Here is a 21,750-nt window from a genome sequence, read left to right as displayed (position 1 = left end):
GCCATGATGAAATAGCAGAGCAGACTTAATGAGCCAAATGGCCTAATTCTGCTCCTGTGTCTAGGTCTCAGATGCAGTGATGCCCTTTTCCATTCATTTTTGTTGCATAGAATTCCAAAGAACAAACTCCATCTCACTCGCTTGCATTAATAACATTTCTAATCGAGCCACTGAACATGATTTAAACATTGCAATATGAGCATAAAGTAATTCCTAGATATAACATTGTGATTGTTCCATCATATGTAACATGAAGTTTATACATTTAATATATTTTATATATATTGCAGTTTCTCTTTAGCGTTTCTTGGTGTTTCTTTCAGGTAAAATTGTTTTTCTTGCAAACTTAATGAACCATGTGCAGATTTAGTAATTGCTTTTTTCAAATGCAATTTACAGAAATTCTACTCCACTTCAGACGGATAATTCCTTTCGAACTATCTGTGTGTTGTTAAGAAATCAGTTTTGTTCATGTAGTTTGGGGTTTGTAACATTAATCTTGTAACAAAATCTCATCTTTTTATCTTATGTTTATAATCTTCACATTGCTTTTTCATACATTTCTGCAATAATAATGAATGTACTTGATAACAGAGTGTGACGGAGAGTGTTTGGTAAACTTACTTCTTACACACAAAAACATTGCTTTGTCAGAGTGTACACTCTTCAATGCTTTCCCCAGAATGGGTCCTAGACTATGCTAATGTGCTCGGGTAGGCATTATGTTGCTTTTCCTGCTGTACGCTGTGGAATATTCCATTTCTTTAGTGATGGGGGATGTGTAAACAGGTATTTGTTTTTTGTATACTATATTTAAGGTAGATACTTCTGTTTGTTTTGGAATATGATTGTAACTACATTGTGGGGTGCATCACATTTTAATTCATGTGTAGTCTTAAGTTAACTTTGGGGGTAATTAAAGATGGTAGGTCCAGGAGACTAATAAACAGGACTAATTGCCCTTGCTAGGAGAGAGAGATCAGTACTGCCAGGGTTCATACTAGACAAAAATATAAGCATAGAACTACTTAGTGCTTTCTGGTAGATATCTTTTTGTAAATATTGGCTGTATACTTTATTGCTATTTTTTGTAAGTTTGATTTTTGACACATCTAGTAAACCTTCTTGCACTGTAGCGCTTTTTTTCTTTTTTCTTTGGTCAAATCCCATGTATCTAACTCAGAGTATCAATATATCTAACATGGCATCAGATAACGAACAGCAAAACTGAAGTTGGATGTAATGTCAACTGATTTGTACCATTAAAAGTAGCAGTCTCAAACTTTTTGAGCTAAAGCACCCTACTGAGCTTCAAATTTTTTTGTACCAACTAATCCACAAATTCCAACAAACACAAACACATGGAAAGATTATTCATATAACTAATTGAAACCTTGCAATTTCACATTCTCTACATTTCCAAGTGCAAACTGCCCAAACATTGACCTACAGCTGCCTTAATGACTATCGCCTGGTAGCACTCATGTCGACAGTGATGAAATGCTTTGAGAGGTTGGTCATGACTAGACTGAACTCCTGCCTCAGCAAGGATCTGGACCCATTGCAATTTGCCTATCGGCAGATGCAGTCTCAATGGCTCTCCACATGGCCTTAGACCACCTGGACAACACAAACAAAGGAGCTGGTTGTGGATTACAGGAGGAATGGAGACGGGCTAACCTTATTGACATCAATGGATCTGGGGTTGGGAGGGTAAACAGCTTCAAGTTTCTTGGCATCTACGTCACCGAGAACCTCACGTGCTCTGTACACACCAGCCGTGTGGTGAAAAAGGCACAACAGCACCTCTTTCACATCAGACGGTTGAGGAAGTTAGTATGGGCCCCCAAATCCTAAGAACTTTCTACAGGGGTATAATTGAGAGCATCCTGACTGGCTGCATCACTGCCTGGTATGGGAACTGTACCTCCCTTAATCACAGGACTCTGCAGAGAGTGGTGTGGACAGCCCAGTGCATCTGTAGTAGCAAACTTCCCATGATTCAGGACATTTACAAGGCCAGGTGTGTATAAAGGGCCCGTAAGATCATTGGGGACCCAAGTCATCCCAACCACAATCTATTCCAGCTGCTACCATCTGGGAAGCGGTGCCGCAGCATAAAAGCCAGGACGGACAGGCTCCAGGACAGCTTCTTCCACCAGGCCATCAGACTGATGAACTCACGCTGATTTGTGTGTACTCTATATTACATTAACTGTTCTATTTATTATAAATTATTATAACAGACAGACAGACAGACATACTTTATTGATCCCAAGGGAAATTGGGTTTTGTTACAGTCGCACCAACCAAGAATAGTGTAGAAATATAGCAATATAAAACCATAAATAATTAAATAATAATAAGTAAATTATGCCAAGTGGAAATTAGTCCAGGACCAGCCTATCGGCTCAGGGTGTCTGACACTCCAAGGGAGGAGTTGTAAAATTTGATGGCCACAGGCAGGAATGACTTCCTATGACGCTCAGTGTTGCATTGCACGTTGCACATTTAGATGGAGACATAATGTAAAGATTATTGCAACTCATGTATGTGAAGGATGTAAGAAATAAAGTCAATTCAATTCAATGTCAGGATACTTTTCATTGACTATAGCTCAGCATTTAATACCATCATACCCACAATCCTGATTGAGAGGTTGCAGAACCTGGGCCTCTGTACCTCCCTCTGCAATTGGATCCTCTACTTCCTAACCGGAAGACCATAATCTGCGCAAATTGGTGATAACATCCTCCTCACTGATGATCAAAACTGGTCCACCACAAGGGTGTGTGCTTAGCCCACTGCTCTACTTTCTATATACCCATGACAGTGTGGTTAGGCACAGCTCAAATACCATCTATAAATTTGCTGATGATACAACTATTGTTTGTAGAATCTCAGGTGGTGATGAGAGGGCGTATAGGAGTGAGATATGCCAATAGTGGAGTGGTGTCACAGCAACAACCTTGCACTCAGCATTAGTAAGATGAAAGAGCTGATTTTGGACATCAAAAAGTGTAAGACAAAGGAACACATACCAATCCTCAGAGAGGGATCAGAAGTGGAGAGAGTGAGCAGTTTCAAGATCTCTGAGGATCTAACCTGGTTCCAACATATCGATGCAGATTTAAAGAAGGCAAGACAGTGGCTATACTTTATTAGGAGTTTGAAGAGATTGGCATGTCAACAAATACACTCAAAAACTTCTATAGTTGTACTGTGGAGAACATTCTGACAGACTACATCACTGTCTGGTATGGAAGGGCTACTGCACAGGACCAAAAGAAGTTGCAGAGGGTTGTAAATTTAGTCGGCACCGTCTTGGGTATTAACCTACACAGTACCTATGACATCTTTAAGGAGCTATATCTCAGAAAGGCAGCGTCCATTATTAAGGACCTCCAGCACCCACAGCATGCCCTTTTCTCACTGCTACCATTAGGTAGGAGGTCCAGAAGCCTGAAGGCACACACTCAGTGATTCAGGAACAGCTTCTTCCCCTTTGCCATCTGATTCCAAAATGGACATTGAACCCTTAGTCACTACCTCATTTTTAAAATAAATACCATTTCTGTTTTTGCACGATTTCTAATCTATTCAATATATGTATACTGTAATTGATTTATTTATTTATTATTACTATTATTTTATTTTGTTTTTTCATACTCTATTATGTATTGTATAGAACTGCTACTGCTAAGTTAACAAATTTCACGTCACATGCTGGTGATAATAAACCTGATTCTGACAGTTTTAAGACTTTTGTGTCAATAGGAAAGTCATGGCTCATTCTCTGTGGGACTATCCAGCAACTTTCGAGGGTTGATTGATAAGTTCGTGGCCTAAGGTAGAAGGAGTCAAATTTAGAAAACCTAGTACATTTATTTTTCAACATAGTCCCCTCCTACATTTACACACTTAGTTCAGCCGTCGTGGAGCATACAGATCTCTTTATTGTAGAAGTCGGCGTCTTGGACCTCCAGAAATGGTCCACAGCATGGGGTGATTGATAAGTTCGTGCCCTAAGGTAGAAGGAGATGAGTATTAACTTCAAACTTTCTGCATAATCACTCAAAGAGTTGAACTGCACGTGCATGTAATGAGAGCTGTATATAACTCATCTCCTTCTATGTTAGGCCACAAACTTATCAATCACCCCTGCTGTGGACCACTTCTACAAAGAAGAGATCCGTATGCTCCACAACGGTTGGACTAAGTGTGCCCATCAGCTGCCCATCTCCTGTTTGGGTCTCATTCAGATTGGTTAAACAAGGCTCTCCACTGATGAGCGTTGCAGTTAAGGCTGCTGCTGTTACTGTGGGGAACAGGTCACCCACAGGCCAAATGCCGGAGGCTGCAGCTGTCAGAACTGCTAAGACCATACTGTGACAGGAGGACTAGAACGGTAGCAGCCACCACTCCCAACCCTATGGATTCCAGTATCATGCTGAAGGGGGTGATCCAAGCCAAACACTCAAAATGCTGGAGGGAATCGCAAGCCAGACAGCGTTATGGAAAAGAGTAAGTAGTCGACGTTTTGGGCTGACACACTTCATCGGGCTTGGAAAAAAATATGAGAAGTCAGAGCAAGAAGATGTAGGAGGGGAGGAAGAAGTACAAGGTGGTAAATGATAGTGAAATTGGGAGTTGGGGAGGGATGAAGTAAAGAACTGGGAAGTTGATTGGTGAAAGAAGGGGGAATTGATAGGAGAGGGTAGAAGACCAAGGAACAAAGGGAAGGGGGAGGAGAACACAAGGGATGTGTTGGGCACGAAAGGAGATAAGGTGAGAGAGGGAAATGGGAATGAGAATGGGGGAACGGTTAAGTGGGGGGATTGGGCAATTGTAAGTTTGAGAAATCGATGTTAAAGCTATCAGGTTGGAGGTTACCTAGATGGAATGTAAGATTACAGGATACAGTAGATAACCCCAACAGACTCACAGGTGAAGTGTCGCCTTACCTGGAAGGCCTGAATGGTAGTGAGGGAGGAGGTGTAGGGATAGGTATGGCACTTGTTCCGCTTGCAAGGATAAGTACCAGGAGGGAGATCAGTGGGGAAGGACAAATGTACATGGGAGTTGCATAGAGAGCAATCCCTGAAGAAAGCAGAAAGTGAGGGGGTGTGAGGGAGGAAAAGATGTGGTTGGTGGTAGGATCTTATTGGAGATTGCAGAAGTTACTCAGAATTATGTGCTGTATGCAGGTGAAGACAAGAGGAACCCTATCCCTGGTATTGTGCCAGAAGGATGGGGTGAGGGCAGGTGTGAGAGAAATAGAAATGGTGCAGGTGGGGGCAGTGTTGATGGTGGAGGAAGTAAGACCCCTTTCTTTGAAGAAGGACGACACCTCATGAGCTGTGGAATGACAGCAGATGCAGCAGAGATGGAGGAAATGAGAGAAGGAGATAACGGAGATCTCCTAGGGTAAGAGCTAAAGAGAAGTAAAGTCTTTTGTGGACTCTGGGGCAGCAGGTTATTTCCTGAACTTGAGGCCTCCCATTGGCTCAACAGGCCACTGCAAGAGTTCAGCCAGACCATGCCCACAAATGTCTTGGATGGTTGTCCGCTAGGTTCTGGGCTGAGCCAGCAACAGACGTTGGTCTTGCAGATGAGGTTTGAAGATCATGTGGAAGACACTGGTTTCTAAATCATTGACTCTTCACTTGTCTCCCTGATCCTTGAGCATCCTTGGCTGTCCTAGCATGACCCTTCTGTGAACTGGAAGGAAGGAAGTACCATTGCTTGGTCCTGTCATCATAAGAGGGTATGTTTGCAGTATGGTGTTCTGATCCCCAGACTTTCCCAACGATCAACAATGGGGGCAGACTTCAGTGCAAGGTAACCTGAAACCTTTCATAGAGCCAGTTCTGCCCTCAAGGACAGACAAGCCAATCCCAACCAATGGAGCTGTGCGAGTCCTGATACTGTCTAATTGGGGGCATACTAGAACTAGAAAGAGGGAATCATTCGTTCAGGTGAAGACCAAGGAGATGCCCGAGCAGTCGGGAACTCTTGAAGCTAAGTCTAAGGGATCCAGCAGCCAGGTCCCGACTAAAGGGAAAGCTCGTAAACGCAGAAGCTCGTTTCCGGGAGTGCAAGGGCATCTGTAACATCTCATTGCCGTCACCTAATGATACGAACGAGGATTCGGCCACTGGAATCTAGTGAACCTAGGGAGGAGACTCTGAGATCAGTCGAATCACTCCTGCCAGCTAAGAAGTCTCAGGAGTCATCCTTGAAGGAATTCTCTGAAGAACCTGCAACATCCAGACCAGTTGAAGTTTCTTCTGTTTACAAGGACTTGAAAGAAGTCTTCAGCAAGGGAAAGGCATCAGCTCTTCCACTGCAGCCACCCTACGACTATGATGTATTACCTGGTATTTATCCTCTGCAGGGTTGATTATATGCACTCTTAGGGCCAGAGAGAAGTGTAATGGAAGAGTATATAAAGGAAGCTCATCATGGGTTTCATGGGCTTCACCTCACCTGCCAGTGCAGGCTTCTTCTTTGTAAAAAACAAATGGGAGCCTGTGACCATGCATTGATTATAGACGGTTAAACTGCATAACAGCCAAGAATTGTTCCTCCCTTCCACTCATGAATACGGCTTTCAAGATTCTTTAAGTGACAAGAGTATTCACAAAGCTAGACTTGTAAAGTGCGTAAAACTGGTCCACATAATGGAGGGTGATGAGTGGAAATGAAATTCAATACACCAACAGGCACTACTAGTATCTGGCAATGCCCTTCGGCCTTGCAAATGCTCCAGCAGTTTCGCCAGCATGTGCTCTAGGACGCTCTCCATAAATATGTCTTCATCTACTTGGATGATATGCTAATCTTCTCAAAGTCCCTGGAGGAGCATGTCACTTACGCCAGAGACATTTTACAGAAGCTTCAGACCATGGGATTTAAGTTAAGCTGGAGAAGTCCAAATTTCATGCAACATCCATTTCAGTTTTGGGTTTCATCATCTCCGATGGCAATCTCAAGATGGACCCAGGTGGCCAGAGATTAGCCACAACAAACAATTCCTGGGATTTGCTAACTTTTACCATAAATTCATCTGGAACTCCAGCTTGGTTGCAGCTCCACTGACGACTCTAACTAAGCAATCCACGGACGCTTTTGTCTGGACTACCGAAGCAGACGCTGCTTTTGCAGAGCTCAATGGATTACATCAGCTCCCATCTTGGTTCCACCTAACTCAGATCTTTCCTTTATCATGGAGGTGGACACTTCAGACATCGGAGTGAGTGCAGTGTTACCTCAACAGTCAGCTTTGGACAGTAAACTGCACTCGTGTGCGTGTGTTCTGCAGTCAGTTATCCCCAGCAGAGAGAGGCTATGACATCAGGAATCTGGAGCTGCTCACATTTAAGTTAGCTTTAGTAGAATGGTGTCATTGGCTTGAGGTGGCCAAGAACCTCAACGTTTGGACAGCCCACAAGAACCTGGCTTACACTTTACTTTATTGTCACCAAACAATTGATACTAGAGTGTACAATAATCACAGTGATATTTGATTCTGCGCTTCGCGCTCCCTGAAGTACAAATTGAATTAAATACAATAAAAATTTAAATTATAAATCATAATTAGAAAATAGAAAAGGGAAAGTAAGGCAGTGCAAGTCAGGTCCGGATATTTGGAAGATACGACCCAGATCCGGGTCAGGATCTGTTCAGCAGTCTTATCACAGTTGGAAAGAAGCTGTTCCCAAATCTGGCCGCACGAATCTTCATGCTCCTGAACCTTCTCCCGGAGGGAAGAGGGACAAAAAGTGTGTTGGCTGGGAGTGTACTTATCCCACTGCTCTACTCTCAAATGCCAAATGGGAATTGTTCAAATGCCAGCTATAAATTTGCTGATAATACAACCATTGTTGGTAGAACCTCAGATGGAGATGAGAGAGCGTCAGGAGCGAGATATACCAGCTAGTTGAGTGGTCACAAAGCAACAACCTTGCACTCAACGTCAGCAAGACTGAAGAGCTGATTGTGGAGTTCAGAAAGGCGAAGATGAAGGAACACAACCAATCTTCAGAGGTGCAGGGAGTGAGCAATTTCAAGTTCCTAGCTGTTAATATTTCTGAGGACCTAACCGGATGCAAAATATTGATGCAGCTATAAAGAAGGCAATACAACAGCTATATTTTATTAGGAGTTTAAGGAGGTTTGGTTTGTCTTAAAGAACACTTGAAAACTTCTACAAATGTACCTGGAGAGCATTCTGACGATCTGAATCACTGTCTGGTATCAGGACGGGGGCTCCTGCGGAAGATCGAAGTAAGTTGCAGAAACTTGTAAAATTAGTCAGCTTTATCATGGGTTAGTTGTAGCCTCAGTTGTATCCAAGACATCTTGAAGGAGAGGTGCATTAAGAAGGTGGCATCCATCATTAAGGATCCCCACCACCCTGGACATGCCCTCTTCCCATTGTTACCATTGGGAATGAGCTACAGAAGCCTGAAGGCACACACCCAGCAATTCAGGAACAGCTTCTTTCCCTCTACTATCTGATTTCTAAATGGCCATTGAAGCCATGAGCACGACCTCACTACTTTTTTTTGTTCTTTTTTGCACTACTTATTTTAACTAAATTATTAATAAGACATATCAAATGCAACTCAGTTTTCTCCCATGTTTATTTCTCATGTATTTCATTGTACTGCTGCCATAAAGTTAATGAGCCGATGCTATTAAACCTGATTCTGATTCTGTAAATGCTGGAGGAATGCAGCAGGTCAGGCAGTATCTACGGAGGGAAATGGACAGATACCATTTCAGGACCAAAGGAGGGAAACTTCTTCAGCTGATTATTACCTCGAAGATATATATAAAGAAGAATCTCAGTTCCTAAAGTTAACTGTTTTTTTTTCTCCACAGATACTGTCTTACCTGCTGAGTTCCTCTGGCATATCGTGTGGGTTGTCCCCTGTGCTAAATATGTTTCAAATGGATTTTTTAACCAAGATTTTCTACTTGTGGGGAAAAGCAACACGTAAGGCCATTGGCTAAACAGATTGATGAACAAATCAAACATGGAATTGAGGAAGTAACATCACGCAGAGAATGGTGAGCACATGAAACTTACTCCACATTGATGCAGAGTGCAGATGCTCATGACAGGCTTCATAAATATATTAAACTGGGAGAACAGAGACCATTGCCAACAGAGTTGGGAAGGATGTGAAGAGATCTAAGTGGAGCAAAAGTGCTGGAATATATTGGCCATGCTTAAGACCACAAGACCATAAGATATAGGAGCAGAAGTAGGTCATTTGGCCCATCAAGTCTGCTCTGCCATTCAATCATGGGCTGATCCAATTCTTCCAGTCCTCCCCATTCCCTTGCCTTCTCCCCATACCCTTTGATCTCCCAGCTAATCAAGAACCTATATCTGCCTTAAATGCACCCAAGGACTTGGCCTCCACAGCACTTGTGGAAACAAATTCCACAGGTTTACCACCCTCTGACTAAAGTAATTTCTCTGCATCTCCCTTCTAAATTGACGTCCTTCAATCCTGAAGTCGTGCCCTCTTGTACTGGACTCCCGTACCAAGGGAAATAACTTTGCCATATCTAATCTGTTCAGGCCTTTTAACATTTGGAATGTTTCTATGAGATCCTCCCTCATTTTCCTGAACACCAGGGAATACAACCCGAGAACTGTCAGACATTCCTCATACGGTATCTCTTTCATTCCTGGAATCATTCTCGTGAATATTCTCTGATCTCCTCAATGTCAGAATATCCTTTCTAAAATAAGGAGTCCAAAACTACACACGATACTCTAAGAGTAGTCTCACGAATGCCTTATAAAACCTCAACAACACATCCTTGCTCTCATATTCTATACCTCTAGAAATAAATGCCAATTTTGCATTTGCCTTCTTCACAATTGACTCAACCTGGAGGTTAACCTTTAGGGTATCCTGCACAAGGACTCCCAAGCCCCTTTGCATCTCTGCTTTTTGAATTCTCTCCCCATGTAAATAATATTCTGCCCATTTATTTCTTCCACCAAAGTGCATGACCGTACACTTTCCAACATTGCATTTCATTTGCCACTTCTTTGCCCATTCCCCTAAACTATCTAAGTCTCTCTGCAGGCTCTCTGTTTCCTCAACACTATCCGCTCCTCCACCAATCTTTGTATCATCGGCAAATTTAGCCACAAATCCATTAATCCCATAGTCCAAATCATTGACATATATCGTAAAAAGCAGCAGTCCCAACACCGACCTCCGTAGAACTCCACTGGTAACAGGCAGCCAGCCAGAATAGGATTCCTTTATTCCCACTCTCTGTTTTCTGCCAATCAGCCAATGGTCCACCCATGTTAGTAACTCCCCTGTAATCCCATGGGCTCTTATCTTGCTAAGCTGCCTCATGTGCAGCATCTTGTCAAAGGCCTTCTGAAAATCCAAGTACATCACATCTACTGTATCTCCTTTGTCTACCCTGTTTGTAATTTCCTTAAAAAATTGCAGTAGGATTTTCTTTTCAGGAAACCATGCTGGCTTTGGCCTACCTTGTCATGTGCTTCCAGGTACTCCATAATCTCATCCATAGCAATCAAATCCAATAACTTCCCAACCACTGATGTCAGGCTAACAGGTCATAGTTTCCTTTCTGTTGCCTCCCACACTTCTTAAATAGCGGAGTAACACTTGCAATTTTCCAGTCATCTGGTACATTGCCAGAATCTATTGACTTTTGAAGGATCATTGTTAATGCCTCTGCAATCTCTCCAGCTACTCCTTTCAGAACCCGAAGTACATTGCATCAGGTCCAGGAGATTTATCCACCCTCAAGACCATTAAGCTTCCTGAGCATCTTCTCAGTTGCAATTTTCACTGCAAACTTCACTTCCCTGACACTCTTCAATGTCCAGTATGCTGTAGATTTCTTCCACTGTGAAGGCTGATGCAAAATACGCATTCAGTTCTTCTGCCATCTCTGCGTCCCTCATTACAATATCTCAGCATCATTTTCTATTGGTCCTATATCTACCCTCAATTCTCTTTTTACCCTTTATACACTTAAAAAAGCTTTTAGTATCTTCTTTGATATTAGTCACCAGCTTCCTTTCATAATTCATCTTTTCCTTCCTAATGAACTTTTTAGTTTCCTTCTGCAGGCTGTTAAAAGCTTCCCAATCCTCTATCTTCCCAGCTTTGTGGTACATTGCACATAATTACATCTATTTCATTCAACGCTGAATATGGATAAGTATACATGAGGTTTAACTGTTAGGGTCCGGTCCGGAGCCCGCCTTCCAGGTCTTGCTCTGGTCCGCGGACTCCGGACTCCGGGCCTTGCAGCCAGCCCTCCTGTCACACGGAGCCATTGGATCATCTTGGCTTAAGGAGGTACACCTGTTGCCTATTAAGGGGCAGGTGTTTATAAGGGGCTTGGGGACTAAGCCTAGTTGTGGGGTTGTCCTGCTCTGAAGTTGGTTTAACCCACGCTGTACCTGGACTGTTGGCTCTGAATCCTGTCTGTATCCTGCTCTGCCCTGGTTGCCGCCCTGCTCAGAATCCTGCTCTGCCCTGGTTGCCGGCCTGTTCTGTATAGGCTCTATCCGGTTGGTCTTGTTCCCCTGCTTCTCTCCTGTGCGCTGGTCCTGCTGTTCCGCCTTATTCACCTTGCTCGTGCTGCCACGCTGTCGGTTGCCTTTCCCAATTTACCGGTGTATCACGGTAGTCCTGCTGCTCACCCTCGACCCAGTTTCCTTCTGATCCCTTGCCTCTGTTGGGCAGGTCTGGTTGGATTGCCGCTGCCTGATGGGGGTTCTACCCCTTCCTACCCGTTTCCTCTGTCGGGCAGCTCTGGCCGGACTGCTGCTGCCTGGTGGGGGTTCTGCCCTTTCCACCCATCTGCCTTTTCCTACCTGTTGCCTCCAATGGGGAGGTCTAGCCAGACTGCCGCTGCCTGGCGGGTGTTCTGCCCCTACCTGCCTGTTGCCTCTGTTGGGCAGGTCCGGCTGGATTGCCACTGCCTGGTGGGGGTTCTGCCCCTTCCTATCTGTTGCCTCCGTCGGGCAGGTCCGGCTGGATTGCCACTGCCTGGTGAGGGTTCTGCCCCTTCCTATCCATTGCCTCCGTTGGGCAGGTCCTGCCGGATTGCTGATGGCTGGCGGGGGTTTCTGCCCTTTCCACCTATTGCTCCCTAAGGTGTCCGCGACTGGCCCAGGCCTCCGTGTTTTCTGCCTGGGAGGCGGCCCTGCCCAGGATCCTTGCCCTAAGGACTCCTACCCTTTCCTCCCCTCGTTTCCCATGGGTTGTGCCCCGCACCTGCCCAGGTGTCCGCGACTGGCCCAGGTCTCTGTGTTTCTGCCTGGGAGGTGGCCCTGCCCGGGATCCATGCGGCCCGCTATGAGGAATCCTGCCCTGCCTCACCTGAACTCTGGGATCCTCCTGCCCTGTTTCGCCTGAACTCTGGGACTGTCCTGCCTCGCCTGACCTCTGGGATCCAGCCACACCTGCCTTACCCTTTACATGCCATGGCATTCCCATCCTGTCCTACCCCTAGTACTTCAGTGTCTGCGTCTTGCATTTGGATCCAATCCTGCCCCCGTTCCTGACATTAACAAAAATCGTTGAATCATAATAAATTGCTTGCTAGGGAATAATTATGTAGGCCACTGAATACTCCCATCAATTCAGAAGGAATGAAGAATGATATGTTATTAAGTCTTGTATAGATATAGAATGCCATGTCATTGAAATTAAATTACATGTCACTGCAACAAAAAATGGTCAGCATGCACCAAAATAAATGCATTGACTGTTAAAATTAAAGTCCAAATCTTGCAGCTTATCTCAGCATCACTCCAAGAAAATATGAATGTAATTGACACCTGTGGTGAGGTGAAAAACTGACAGTAGCTCCTCTTCATGCACCCTGACAGATTTCTCATTAACCTCATCAGGAAGGCTAGATAATAGGCAGTTGATTTGCTCCTGCCAGCATTACAACTCACTGTAAGTTTCAAAAAACCATTCAACATTTCTAAAGCTTGCCCATGAGCTGATTGCTCTTCATTCCTGAAGCTGATATTTCAAACATTAACTTGAAATTGTACTTCAAACTTGGCTCTTACTTGTAAATGAGTATAATATATTCCAAGAGCCCAAAACTCCACTTACCCAAATTTGAAGAAACCTCTGAATTTTGACATCATTTTCTTTCATTATTTTGGTTAACTCTTCTCCATAATTTATCTCTTGCTCTTCCACATCCAAATGCTCTTGGTTGCTCTTACCTTGCTGTGCATCTGTGTTTGACCAACCAAAATCAGGATGTTTGATGCCATTATAGATAAGCAGAAGTTGAGTAGTATAATGGATCGTTCTGATTTTATGAATCTGTGGAAACATAATGAAAAAGCAAATCAAATGATTTATATATAAATATATTGTGCTATCCTTCAGCTATAAACATCTGTGCAGTTGAGCATATACTTAAAATCATTTAGAACTTCTAATGTGGCCCATCATGTCCATTCCACACAATTTCATTCAAACACTGTCAATACATCTTATTATGACTGCACACTCATAGGTGGAGTTGCATAATTTAGTATCCTATTAACATAAAGGCAACACGAGTGAATCTGCAGATGCTGGAAATAAATAAAAACACAAAATGCTGGCAGAACTCAGCAGGCCAGACAGCATCTACGGGAGGAGGTAGTGATGACGTTTCGGCCCGAAATTTCGTCACTACCTCCTCCCATAGATGCTGTCTGGCCTGCTGAGTTCTGCCAGCATTTTGTGTTTTTATCCTATTAATATATCTGTCTTGTTCACATCAACTACGCATGCAAATTCCCTTTGTGGAGACTTCCTTGAATTTCATAATGAATTTATTAGTGATTGATCTATATCCATGGGCTTTAGTTTGGATTCTGCATTGTGCTATTATTATAAAGTCTATTCTACTAAACTACTTCATAATTTAAAAAAATTCAGAGGTAATTTTTGTTCTCAAGAGAAAGCCCTACGCTGCTAATTTTTCAGAAAGTAAGATTTTCCTGTTTTACTTTTTGTAAGTCATTTCTGGACCTTATTATAATGTTAAGCCTAGAACTGAATATAATATTTGATATTATACATTACATTTCTGCTTTTTAACTCTGCTTTTCTATTACTGACCCATTGTGTTCATTTTTTCATGGGTTTGCTAATATTTATTTTTAGTTTTATTGACTAAACATCATTGGATTTTCTTGTACTTCTACACCATTTAGATTCTTATCTGAAAGGAAACGAATGAAAGGTTAGGTTCAAGTCACTTTCCATTTGGCCAGAAGTGATAGTATAAAATGCAGGCTATTAACGCTCTACCATCTCTCCCTGTCTCTTATTACCAAGACAATTTTGGATCTGTTTTGCCAATTTGCCATGGGTCCTATGAGCCTTAACTTTTTAACCCATTCTCCCATGTGTGACATTATCAAAGACCAAACTAAAGTCCATATAAATTTTGCCGACATCAATACAATTTGTTACCTTTTCAAGGAATTCAATCCAATTGGTCAGACAGGACCTGCCCTTGACAAAGCCATTAGTCCTTGCCTTTCCAAGTGATCATTAAATTTCTGCCTCAGAATTTTTCCAATATCTTCCTTACCACTGATATTAGGCACCTAGCTCTCTATTTACTGGGTTTTTTCTTGTTGACTCTTTTGAAAAGGGAGATCCACATTTGCTATTGTACGGTTATCTGGCATCTCATATGTGTCCAGCAAATACTTAAAAACCTCAACCAGAGCCCTGACAATATCTTGCCATGCCTCTAGTGTCAGCCTGGGATAAAGTCCACCCAGTCCTTGGGATACATGCATTTTTAAGCTCACTAAAGCATCAAGTACCTCCTTTTTGTTTCTGGAAGCTTGCACTGTATAGAGGATAGGAAGTTCACAGTAGGGGAAGTTCTGGCAGTGTTTTGTGCCTTCTTTCATGAAGACATGGAAAACAGCTGTTTAATCCTTGTGCCATTCCTTGTGTCGCATTACAGATTATCTCACCTCTGTATGTAGGAGAACAACATACGCTTTGCTCATCTTTTCCTTTTTACTTCACTATCAAAGTTGTTGTAGCTAAGGGAGTTGAACATGATGTGGGATAACATGACAAATGGACGTGGATCCACTTATGTTAGAGAGGATGGAGGAGAGGAAGTTGGCCAATAGAGTACTGGATAATAAAATGCAGAGAGAAATATCAAGCTGAAGGGATGTTTATAGAGTATGTCTCCAATGCAGAATGGCATGGGGTTATTTGGAAACACGGTTCAACTGACATTCTGCTTATAATTCTATAATTTAGCTACCATGATGGGCATTTTATCCTGTCATTGCATCATCCAGCCTAATTTGTCTTTGCCAACCAAAACTGACACAAACTAGATCCATTTGCCTGCATTTGGCCCAGACTACTCCAAAAACAATCCCATCCATGTACCTATCCAAGTGTCTTTCAAATGTTGTTAGAGTATCTGCTTGAACCATTTCCTCTGGAAATTCATTCCATGTACTGGCCACTCTCCACATGAAAAAGTTTCCCTTCAGATTCGTATTCCACCACCCTGGGAAAAAGACTGTCAGCATTCTCATTTCTTCGCCCTCGTAATTTTTATGCATTTTGGTCATATTAAATGGATTTTTGACTTGTTTTTCCATTCATTCTCAAGGGAAATGAGGTGTATGAGTAATTGGGCTAGATAGATGAGCTGTTAGATAAATTTCTCTGATTCTCCAATGAAAGGACAATGTTTTATCTGCAGATTTCCTCATGTTTTATCCTTGTTGACTTTCTTCAAATTGATGCCAGAGAGTGGCAACTCATCTGCAGCTCCAAGGTGAATCACCAAATATTCCCATTTAGGGCTACCACAGCTGACATCTCCACTCACACCCATAGGTACTTCAGTAAGCAACATCATTTAAAGACATTTAAAAAAATCTATTTATCTTTAAAATCAGTGGACTCCAGATTATAGACCACCAAAGTAGCAAGTGCAGTTACCCTAAAAGAAAATATGGTAACCAGGCTGGGCTGCAAATAAAGCTGAAACACAGGGCCCTGAGACTTGTTACCATTCTCCTGACTAGCGTACAGTCTCTGGAAAATAAAATTGAAGCTCTCAGACCAAGATTGCTGTACCAGAGAGACATCAAGAAGTGGTATGTACTCTGTTTCATGGAGACATAGTTCCTCCCCAGCATTCCAGACATAGCCCAAGGGCTTCACCTTCCATTGCATTGAAGAGACAGCGATGTCAGGTAAAGGCAGAGATTGTAGTCTTTTCTTCATGGGATAACTCATCATGGTGCATAGATATGGAAGTTCTGTCTCAGTTCTGCTCCCCTGAGCTGGAACATCCGTCAGTTAAGTGTTACCATTTCTATCTACTGAAGGAGTTTTCCAGCATCATCCTGGTTGGGGGGTACATTCCAGCCTGGACCAACGTCAAGCTGGCACTGGAAGAGCTGAGTTTGTGATCAACAGTCAAATGGCAGCACAACATGCTGTCTTTGTGGGATCTACAACTTGGAGTCTCCGACCAACTACCACCACATGTCACCAGTGGAATCAGAGGAGTCAACACAATTGACCACTGTTAAATCACCATCAAGAACATTTACAGTGCCATCCCACAAATGCACTTCGGCAAGTCTGATTACTTGGTTGTACTTCTACTCCTGGCGTACAGGCAGAGACTGAGCACAAATGCACCAGAGGTGAGGACCATGAAGGTACGGTCAAGGGAGGTGGAGAAGCACTTACATAATTTATGGACCATATCCAGGGATTCACCATTGGATCTGAATGAATATGTTGCAGTTGTCACCGATTTCATCATAATCTGTATGGATGAGTGCCGGAGGAACTCAGCAGGTCGGGCAGCATCAGTGGAAATGAACAGTTGATGTTCTGGGCCAAGACCCTTCGTCAGGACTGAAGAGGGAGGAGGCAGGGTGGGAAGAAGGCTGGTAGGTGCCAAGTGAAAAACCAGTAAAGGGAAAGATCAAGGGGTGGGGGAGGGGATTCAGGGAGGGAATAGGCAGGAAAGATGAAGAAGGAATGTAAGGGGAAAGCGCTATGGGTAGTAGAAGGAGGCGGAACCATGAGGAAGGTGATAGGCAGCTGGAGGAGGAGACAGAGTGAAACTGAGATGGAGGAACGGAGGGGGAGGGAATGACTGGAAGTTGGAGAATTCAATGTTCACACCAAGGGGCTGAAGACTACCCAGACGGTAAATGAGGTGTTGCTCCTCCAACCTGAGTTTGGCTTCATCATGGCAGTAGAGGAGGCCATGTATGGACATATCCAAATGGGAATGTGAAGCAGAGTTGAAGTGGGTGGCAACCAGGAGATCCTGTCTGTTGTGGCGGACGGAGCAGATGTGCTCAACGAAGCGGTCCCCCAATCTGCGTCGGGTCTCACTGATGTACAAGAGGCCGCAAGGGGAGCACCGGATGCAATAGATGACCCCAACAGACTCACAAGTGAAGTGTTGCCTCACCTGGAAGGACTGTTTGGGGTCCTAAATGGTGGTAAGAGAGGAGGTGTAGGGACAGGTGTAGCACTTACGCTTGCAGGGATAAGTGCCAGGTGGGAGATCCGTGGGGAGGGATGTGTGGACCCCGGAGTCGCGGAGGGAACGATCCCTGCCGTAAGTGGAGAGGGGTAGAGGGGGAAAAATGTGTTTAGTGGTCGGGTCCTGTTGAAGGTGGTGGAAGTTGCGGAGGATAAGGTACTGGATCCGGAGGGTGGTAGGGTGATAAGTGAGGACAAGGGAAACTCTGTCCCTGTTGTGGTGACAGGAGGATGGGGTGAGGGCCGAAGTGCAGATGCAGCAGAGAAGGAGGAACTGGGAATAGGGAATAGCATTTTTGCATGTGGCAGGGTGGGAAGATGTATAGTCAATGTAGTTATGACAGTCAGTGGGTTTATAGAAGATGTCATTGGATAGTCTGTCTCCAGAGATGGAGGCAGTGAGATCGAGAAAGGGGAGAGAAGCGTCCGAGGTGGACCAAGTGAATTTGAGGGCTGGGTGGAAGTTAGAGGCAAAGTCGATGAAATTGATGAGCTCAGCATGGGTGCAGGAAGCAGCATCAATGTAGTCGTCAATGTAGTGAAGGAGCAGTACCAGTATAGATTTGGAGCATAGACTGTTCCACATAACCCACGAAGAGGCAGGCATAGCTGGGGCCCATGCAAGTGCCCATAGCTACACCCTTGGTCTGAAGAAAGTGGGAAGAGCCAAAAGAGAAGTTATTAAGTGTGAGTACCAGTTCTGCCAACCGGAGGAGTGTGGTGGTGGTGGTGGAGAGCTGGAGGTGTCTATTGTCAAGAAATTAGTGCAGGGCTTTGAGGCCTTCTTGATGGGGAATGGAGGTGTATAAGGATTGGACATCCATAGTGAAAATGAAGCGGTCGGTACCAGGGAACTGGAAGCTATTGAAGGCGTGGAGGGCATGGGATGTATCCCAGATAGGAGATCCGAGGAGGGACTGAACTATGGGTGATAAAATAGAGACAAGGGAGACAGATACAAGTTCGGTGGGGCAGGGGCAAATCGAAACTATGGGTCTACCAGGACAGTCAGGCTTGTGGATCTTGGGGAGGAGGTAAAACCAAGCAGTGTGGGTTGTGGGAATTATGAGTTTTTTGGCTGAGGATGGAAGGTCTCCGGAGTTGATAAGGGCGGTGATGGTACGGGAGAAAATGGTTTGATGGTTTTTGGTGGGGTCCTGTTCCAGGGCTAAGTAAGCGATCATACCAGACATCAACGTTCCCACCATTTATTTTACAGCTGCAGAGACTAACCATGGGTCTGAGCAAGATATGTTCCAGGGCCTGAAAACAGTGCACACTTAAACTGCATTTTTTGCAATGTGCATATGTTAAATATTTAGAATGAAAATTGATAAATCATGATCTTTTGATTTGATTTATTAATTGAAGGGTATAATGAAATACAATATAACATTTTGTAAACTTTTCCTTCCCTGACTTTATTCCAGTAGTGGAGCAAGAATGGTTATAGGGCAAGAGTATTTCAGTTACAGTGTGTCTGCAGGAGTATTTCAGTTACTGTGTGACTGCAGGAGTATTTCAGTTACTGTGTGACTGCAGGAATATTTCAGTTACTGTGTGACTGTGGAGTATTTCAGTTACTGTGTGACTGTGGAGTATTTCAGTTACTGTGTGACTGTGGAGTATTTCAGTTACTGTGTGTCTGCAGGAATATTTCAGTTACAGTATGACTACAGGAATATTTCAGTTAGCATATATGTCAAACTCAAGGCCCGTGGGCCAAATCCGGCCCGTGGTGGAATTATCTTTGGCCCGCGAGATAATATCTAATTACTATTAAAGCTGGCCCCAGTAATCGAAGCACCTATGGCGTATGATATGGCTAATGCTGAGTTTATTCAGGTACTAGGTTTTCAGGGTTTTTAGTGTTTATTCGGCAGTCTTCTTCATAAGAAACGGAATTTGTAAAGTGAAACACTTTGTAGTTATAGCAGAGACTGAGACACATGAGAGCAGGCTGAAAAAACAGAGGCAACGAAAGCTGCGTTCGCACGCGTCCGACTGATCCGGCCCGCATGAAGCTGCATTTTGCTCAATCCAGCCCGTGACCTAAAATGAGTTTGACACCCCTGAGTTACTGTGTGACTACAGGAGTATTTCAGTTACTGTGTGACTACAGGAGTATTTCAGTTACTGTGTGACTGCAGGAATATTTCAGTTACTGTGTGACTGCAGGAGTATTTCAGTTACTGTGTGACTACAGGAGTATTTCAGTTACAGTGTGTCTGCAGGACTATTTCAGTTACACTAGAACACTAGAATACTACAGCACAGGCACTTCAGCCCTCAATAACCATATAACCATATAACAATTACAACACAGAAACAGGCGATCTCGGCCCTTCTAGTCCATGCAGACGCTTACACTCACCTAGTCCCACTGGTCCGCACTCAGTCCATAACCTTCCATTCCTTTACTGTCCATATAACTATCCAATTTTACTTTAAATGACAATACCAAACCTGCCTCTACCACTTCTACTGGAAGCTCATTCCACACAGCTACCACTCTCTGAGTAAAGAAATTCCCCCTCGTGTTACCCTTAAACTTTTACCCCCTAACTCTCAACTCATGTCCTCTTGTTTGAATCTCCCCTACTCTCAATGAAAAAAGCCTATCCACGTCAACTCGATCTATCCCCCTCATTATTTTAAATACCTCTATCAAGTTCCCCCTCAACCTTCTACGCTCCAAAGAATAAAGACCTAATTTGTTCAAGCTTTCCCTGAAACTGAAGTGCTGAAACCCAGGTAACATTCTAGTAAATCTTCTCTGTACTCTCTCTATTTTGTTGACATCTTTCCTATAATTCGGTGACCAGAACTGTACACAATACTCCAAATTCGGCCTTACCAATGCCTTGTACAATTTTAACATTACATCCCAACTCCTATACTCAATGCTCTGATTTATAAAGGCCAGCATACCAAAAGCTTTCTTCACCACCCTATCCACATGAGATTCCACCTTCAGGGAACTATGCACCATTTTTCCAAGATCACTCTATTCTACTACATTCTTCAATGCCCTACCATTTACCATGTATGTCCTATTTGGATTATTCCTACCAAAATGTAGCACCTCACACTTATCAGCATTAAACTCCATCTGCCATCTTTCAGCCCACTCTTCTAACCGGCCTAAATCTCTCTGCAAGCTTTGAAAACCTACTTCATTATCCACAATGCCTTAGTATCATCTGCATAACTTACTAATCCAATTTACCACCCCATCATACAGATCATTAATGTCGATGACAAACAACATTGAACCCAATACAGATCCCTGAGGCACACCACTAGTCACCGGCCTCCAACCAGACAAATAGTTATCCACCACTACTCTCTGGCATCTCCCATCCAGCCACTGTTGAATCCATTTTACTACTTCAATATTAATACCTAATGATTGAACCTTCCTAACTAACCTTCCGTGCGGAACCTTGTCAAAAGCCTTACTGAAGTCCATATAGACAACATCCACTGCTTTACCCTCGTCAACTTTCCTCATAACCTCATCAAAAAATTCAATAAAATTTGTCAAACATGACCTTCTGCACACAATGCTGTGCCAACCCATTATATTCCTTAAAAAAGTACTAACTCCATACTACCCCGTAACCCTCTATTTTTCTTTCATCCATCTGCCTGTCCAAGAGGCTCTTAAATACCCCTGTTTTAGCCTCCACCACCATCCCTGGTAAGTCATTCCAGGCACCCACAATCCTCTGTGTAAAAAACTTACCCCTGATGTCTCCCCTAAACTTCCCTCACTTAACATTGTACATATGCCCTCTGGTGTTTGCTATTTGTGCCCTGGGAAACAGGTACTGGCTATCCACCCTATCTATGACTCTCATAATCTTATAGACCTCTATCAAGTCCCCTCTCATCCTTCTTCATACCAAAGAGAAAAGTACCAGCTCTGCTAACCTTGCTTCATATGACTTATTCTCCAATCCAGGCAACATCCTGGTAAATCTCCTCTGCAGCCTCTCCATAGCTTCCACATCCTTCCTATAATGAGGTAACCAGAATTGAACACAATACTTTAAGTGTGGTCTCACCAGAGATTTGTAGAGTTGCAACATGACCTCTCTACTCTTGAACTCAATCCCCCTATTAATGAAGC

The 21,750-nt window shown here is 43.5% G+C and overlaps 1 protein-coding gene across 5 annotated transcripts in view; it reads right to left on the bottom strand.

The window, feature by feature from the left end:
• LOC140719771 (adhesion G protein-coupled receptor B2-like) overlaps positions 1–21,750 on the bottom strand; it is a 1,068,758-nt gene that overhangs the window by 99,627 nt on the left and 947,381 nt on the right. For all 5 annotated transcript variants that reach the window (XM_073034634.1, XM_073034637.1, XM_073034636.1 and 2 more), the window contains one exon: positions 13,274–13,376. In XM_073034634.1, the coding sequence (XP_072890735.1) occupies positions 13,274–13,376 (103 nt within the window). The remainder of the gene's footprint in view (positions 1–13,273; positions 13,377–21,750) is intronic.

This window comes from Hemitrygon akajei, chromosome 32 (genome assembly GCF_048418815.1).
Source record: "Hemitrygon akajei chromosome 32, sHemAka1.3, whole genome shotgun sequence".
Taxonomy (NCBI): Eukaryota; Metazoa; Chordata; class Chondrichthyes; order Myliobatiformes; family Dasyatidae; genus Hemitrygon; species Hemitrygon akajei.
Note: the sequence above shows the minus strand (reverse complement) of the source record. Positions and strands in the feature narration are given on the sequence as shown.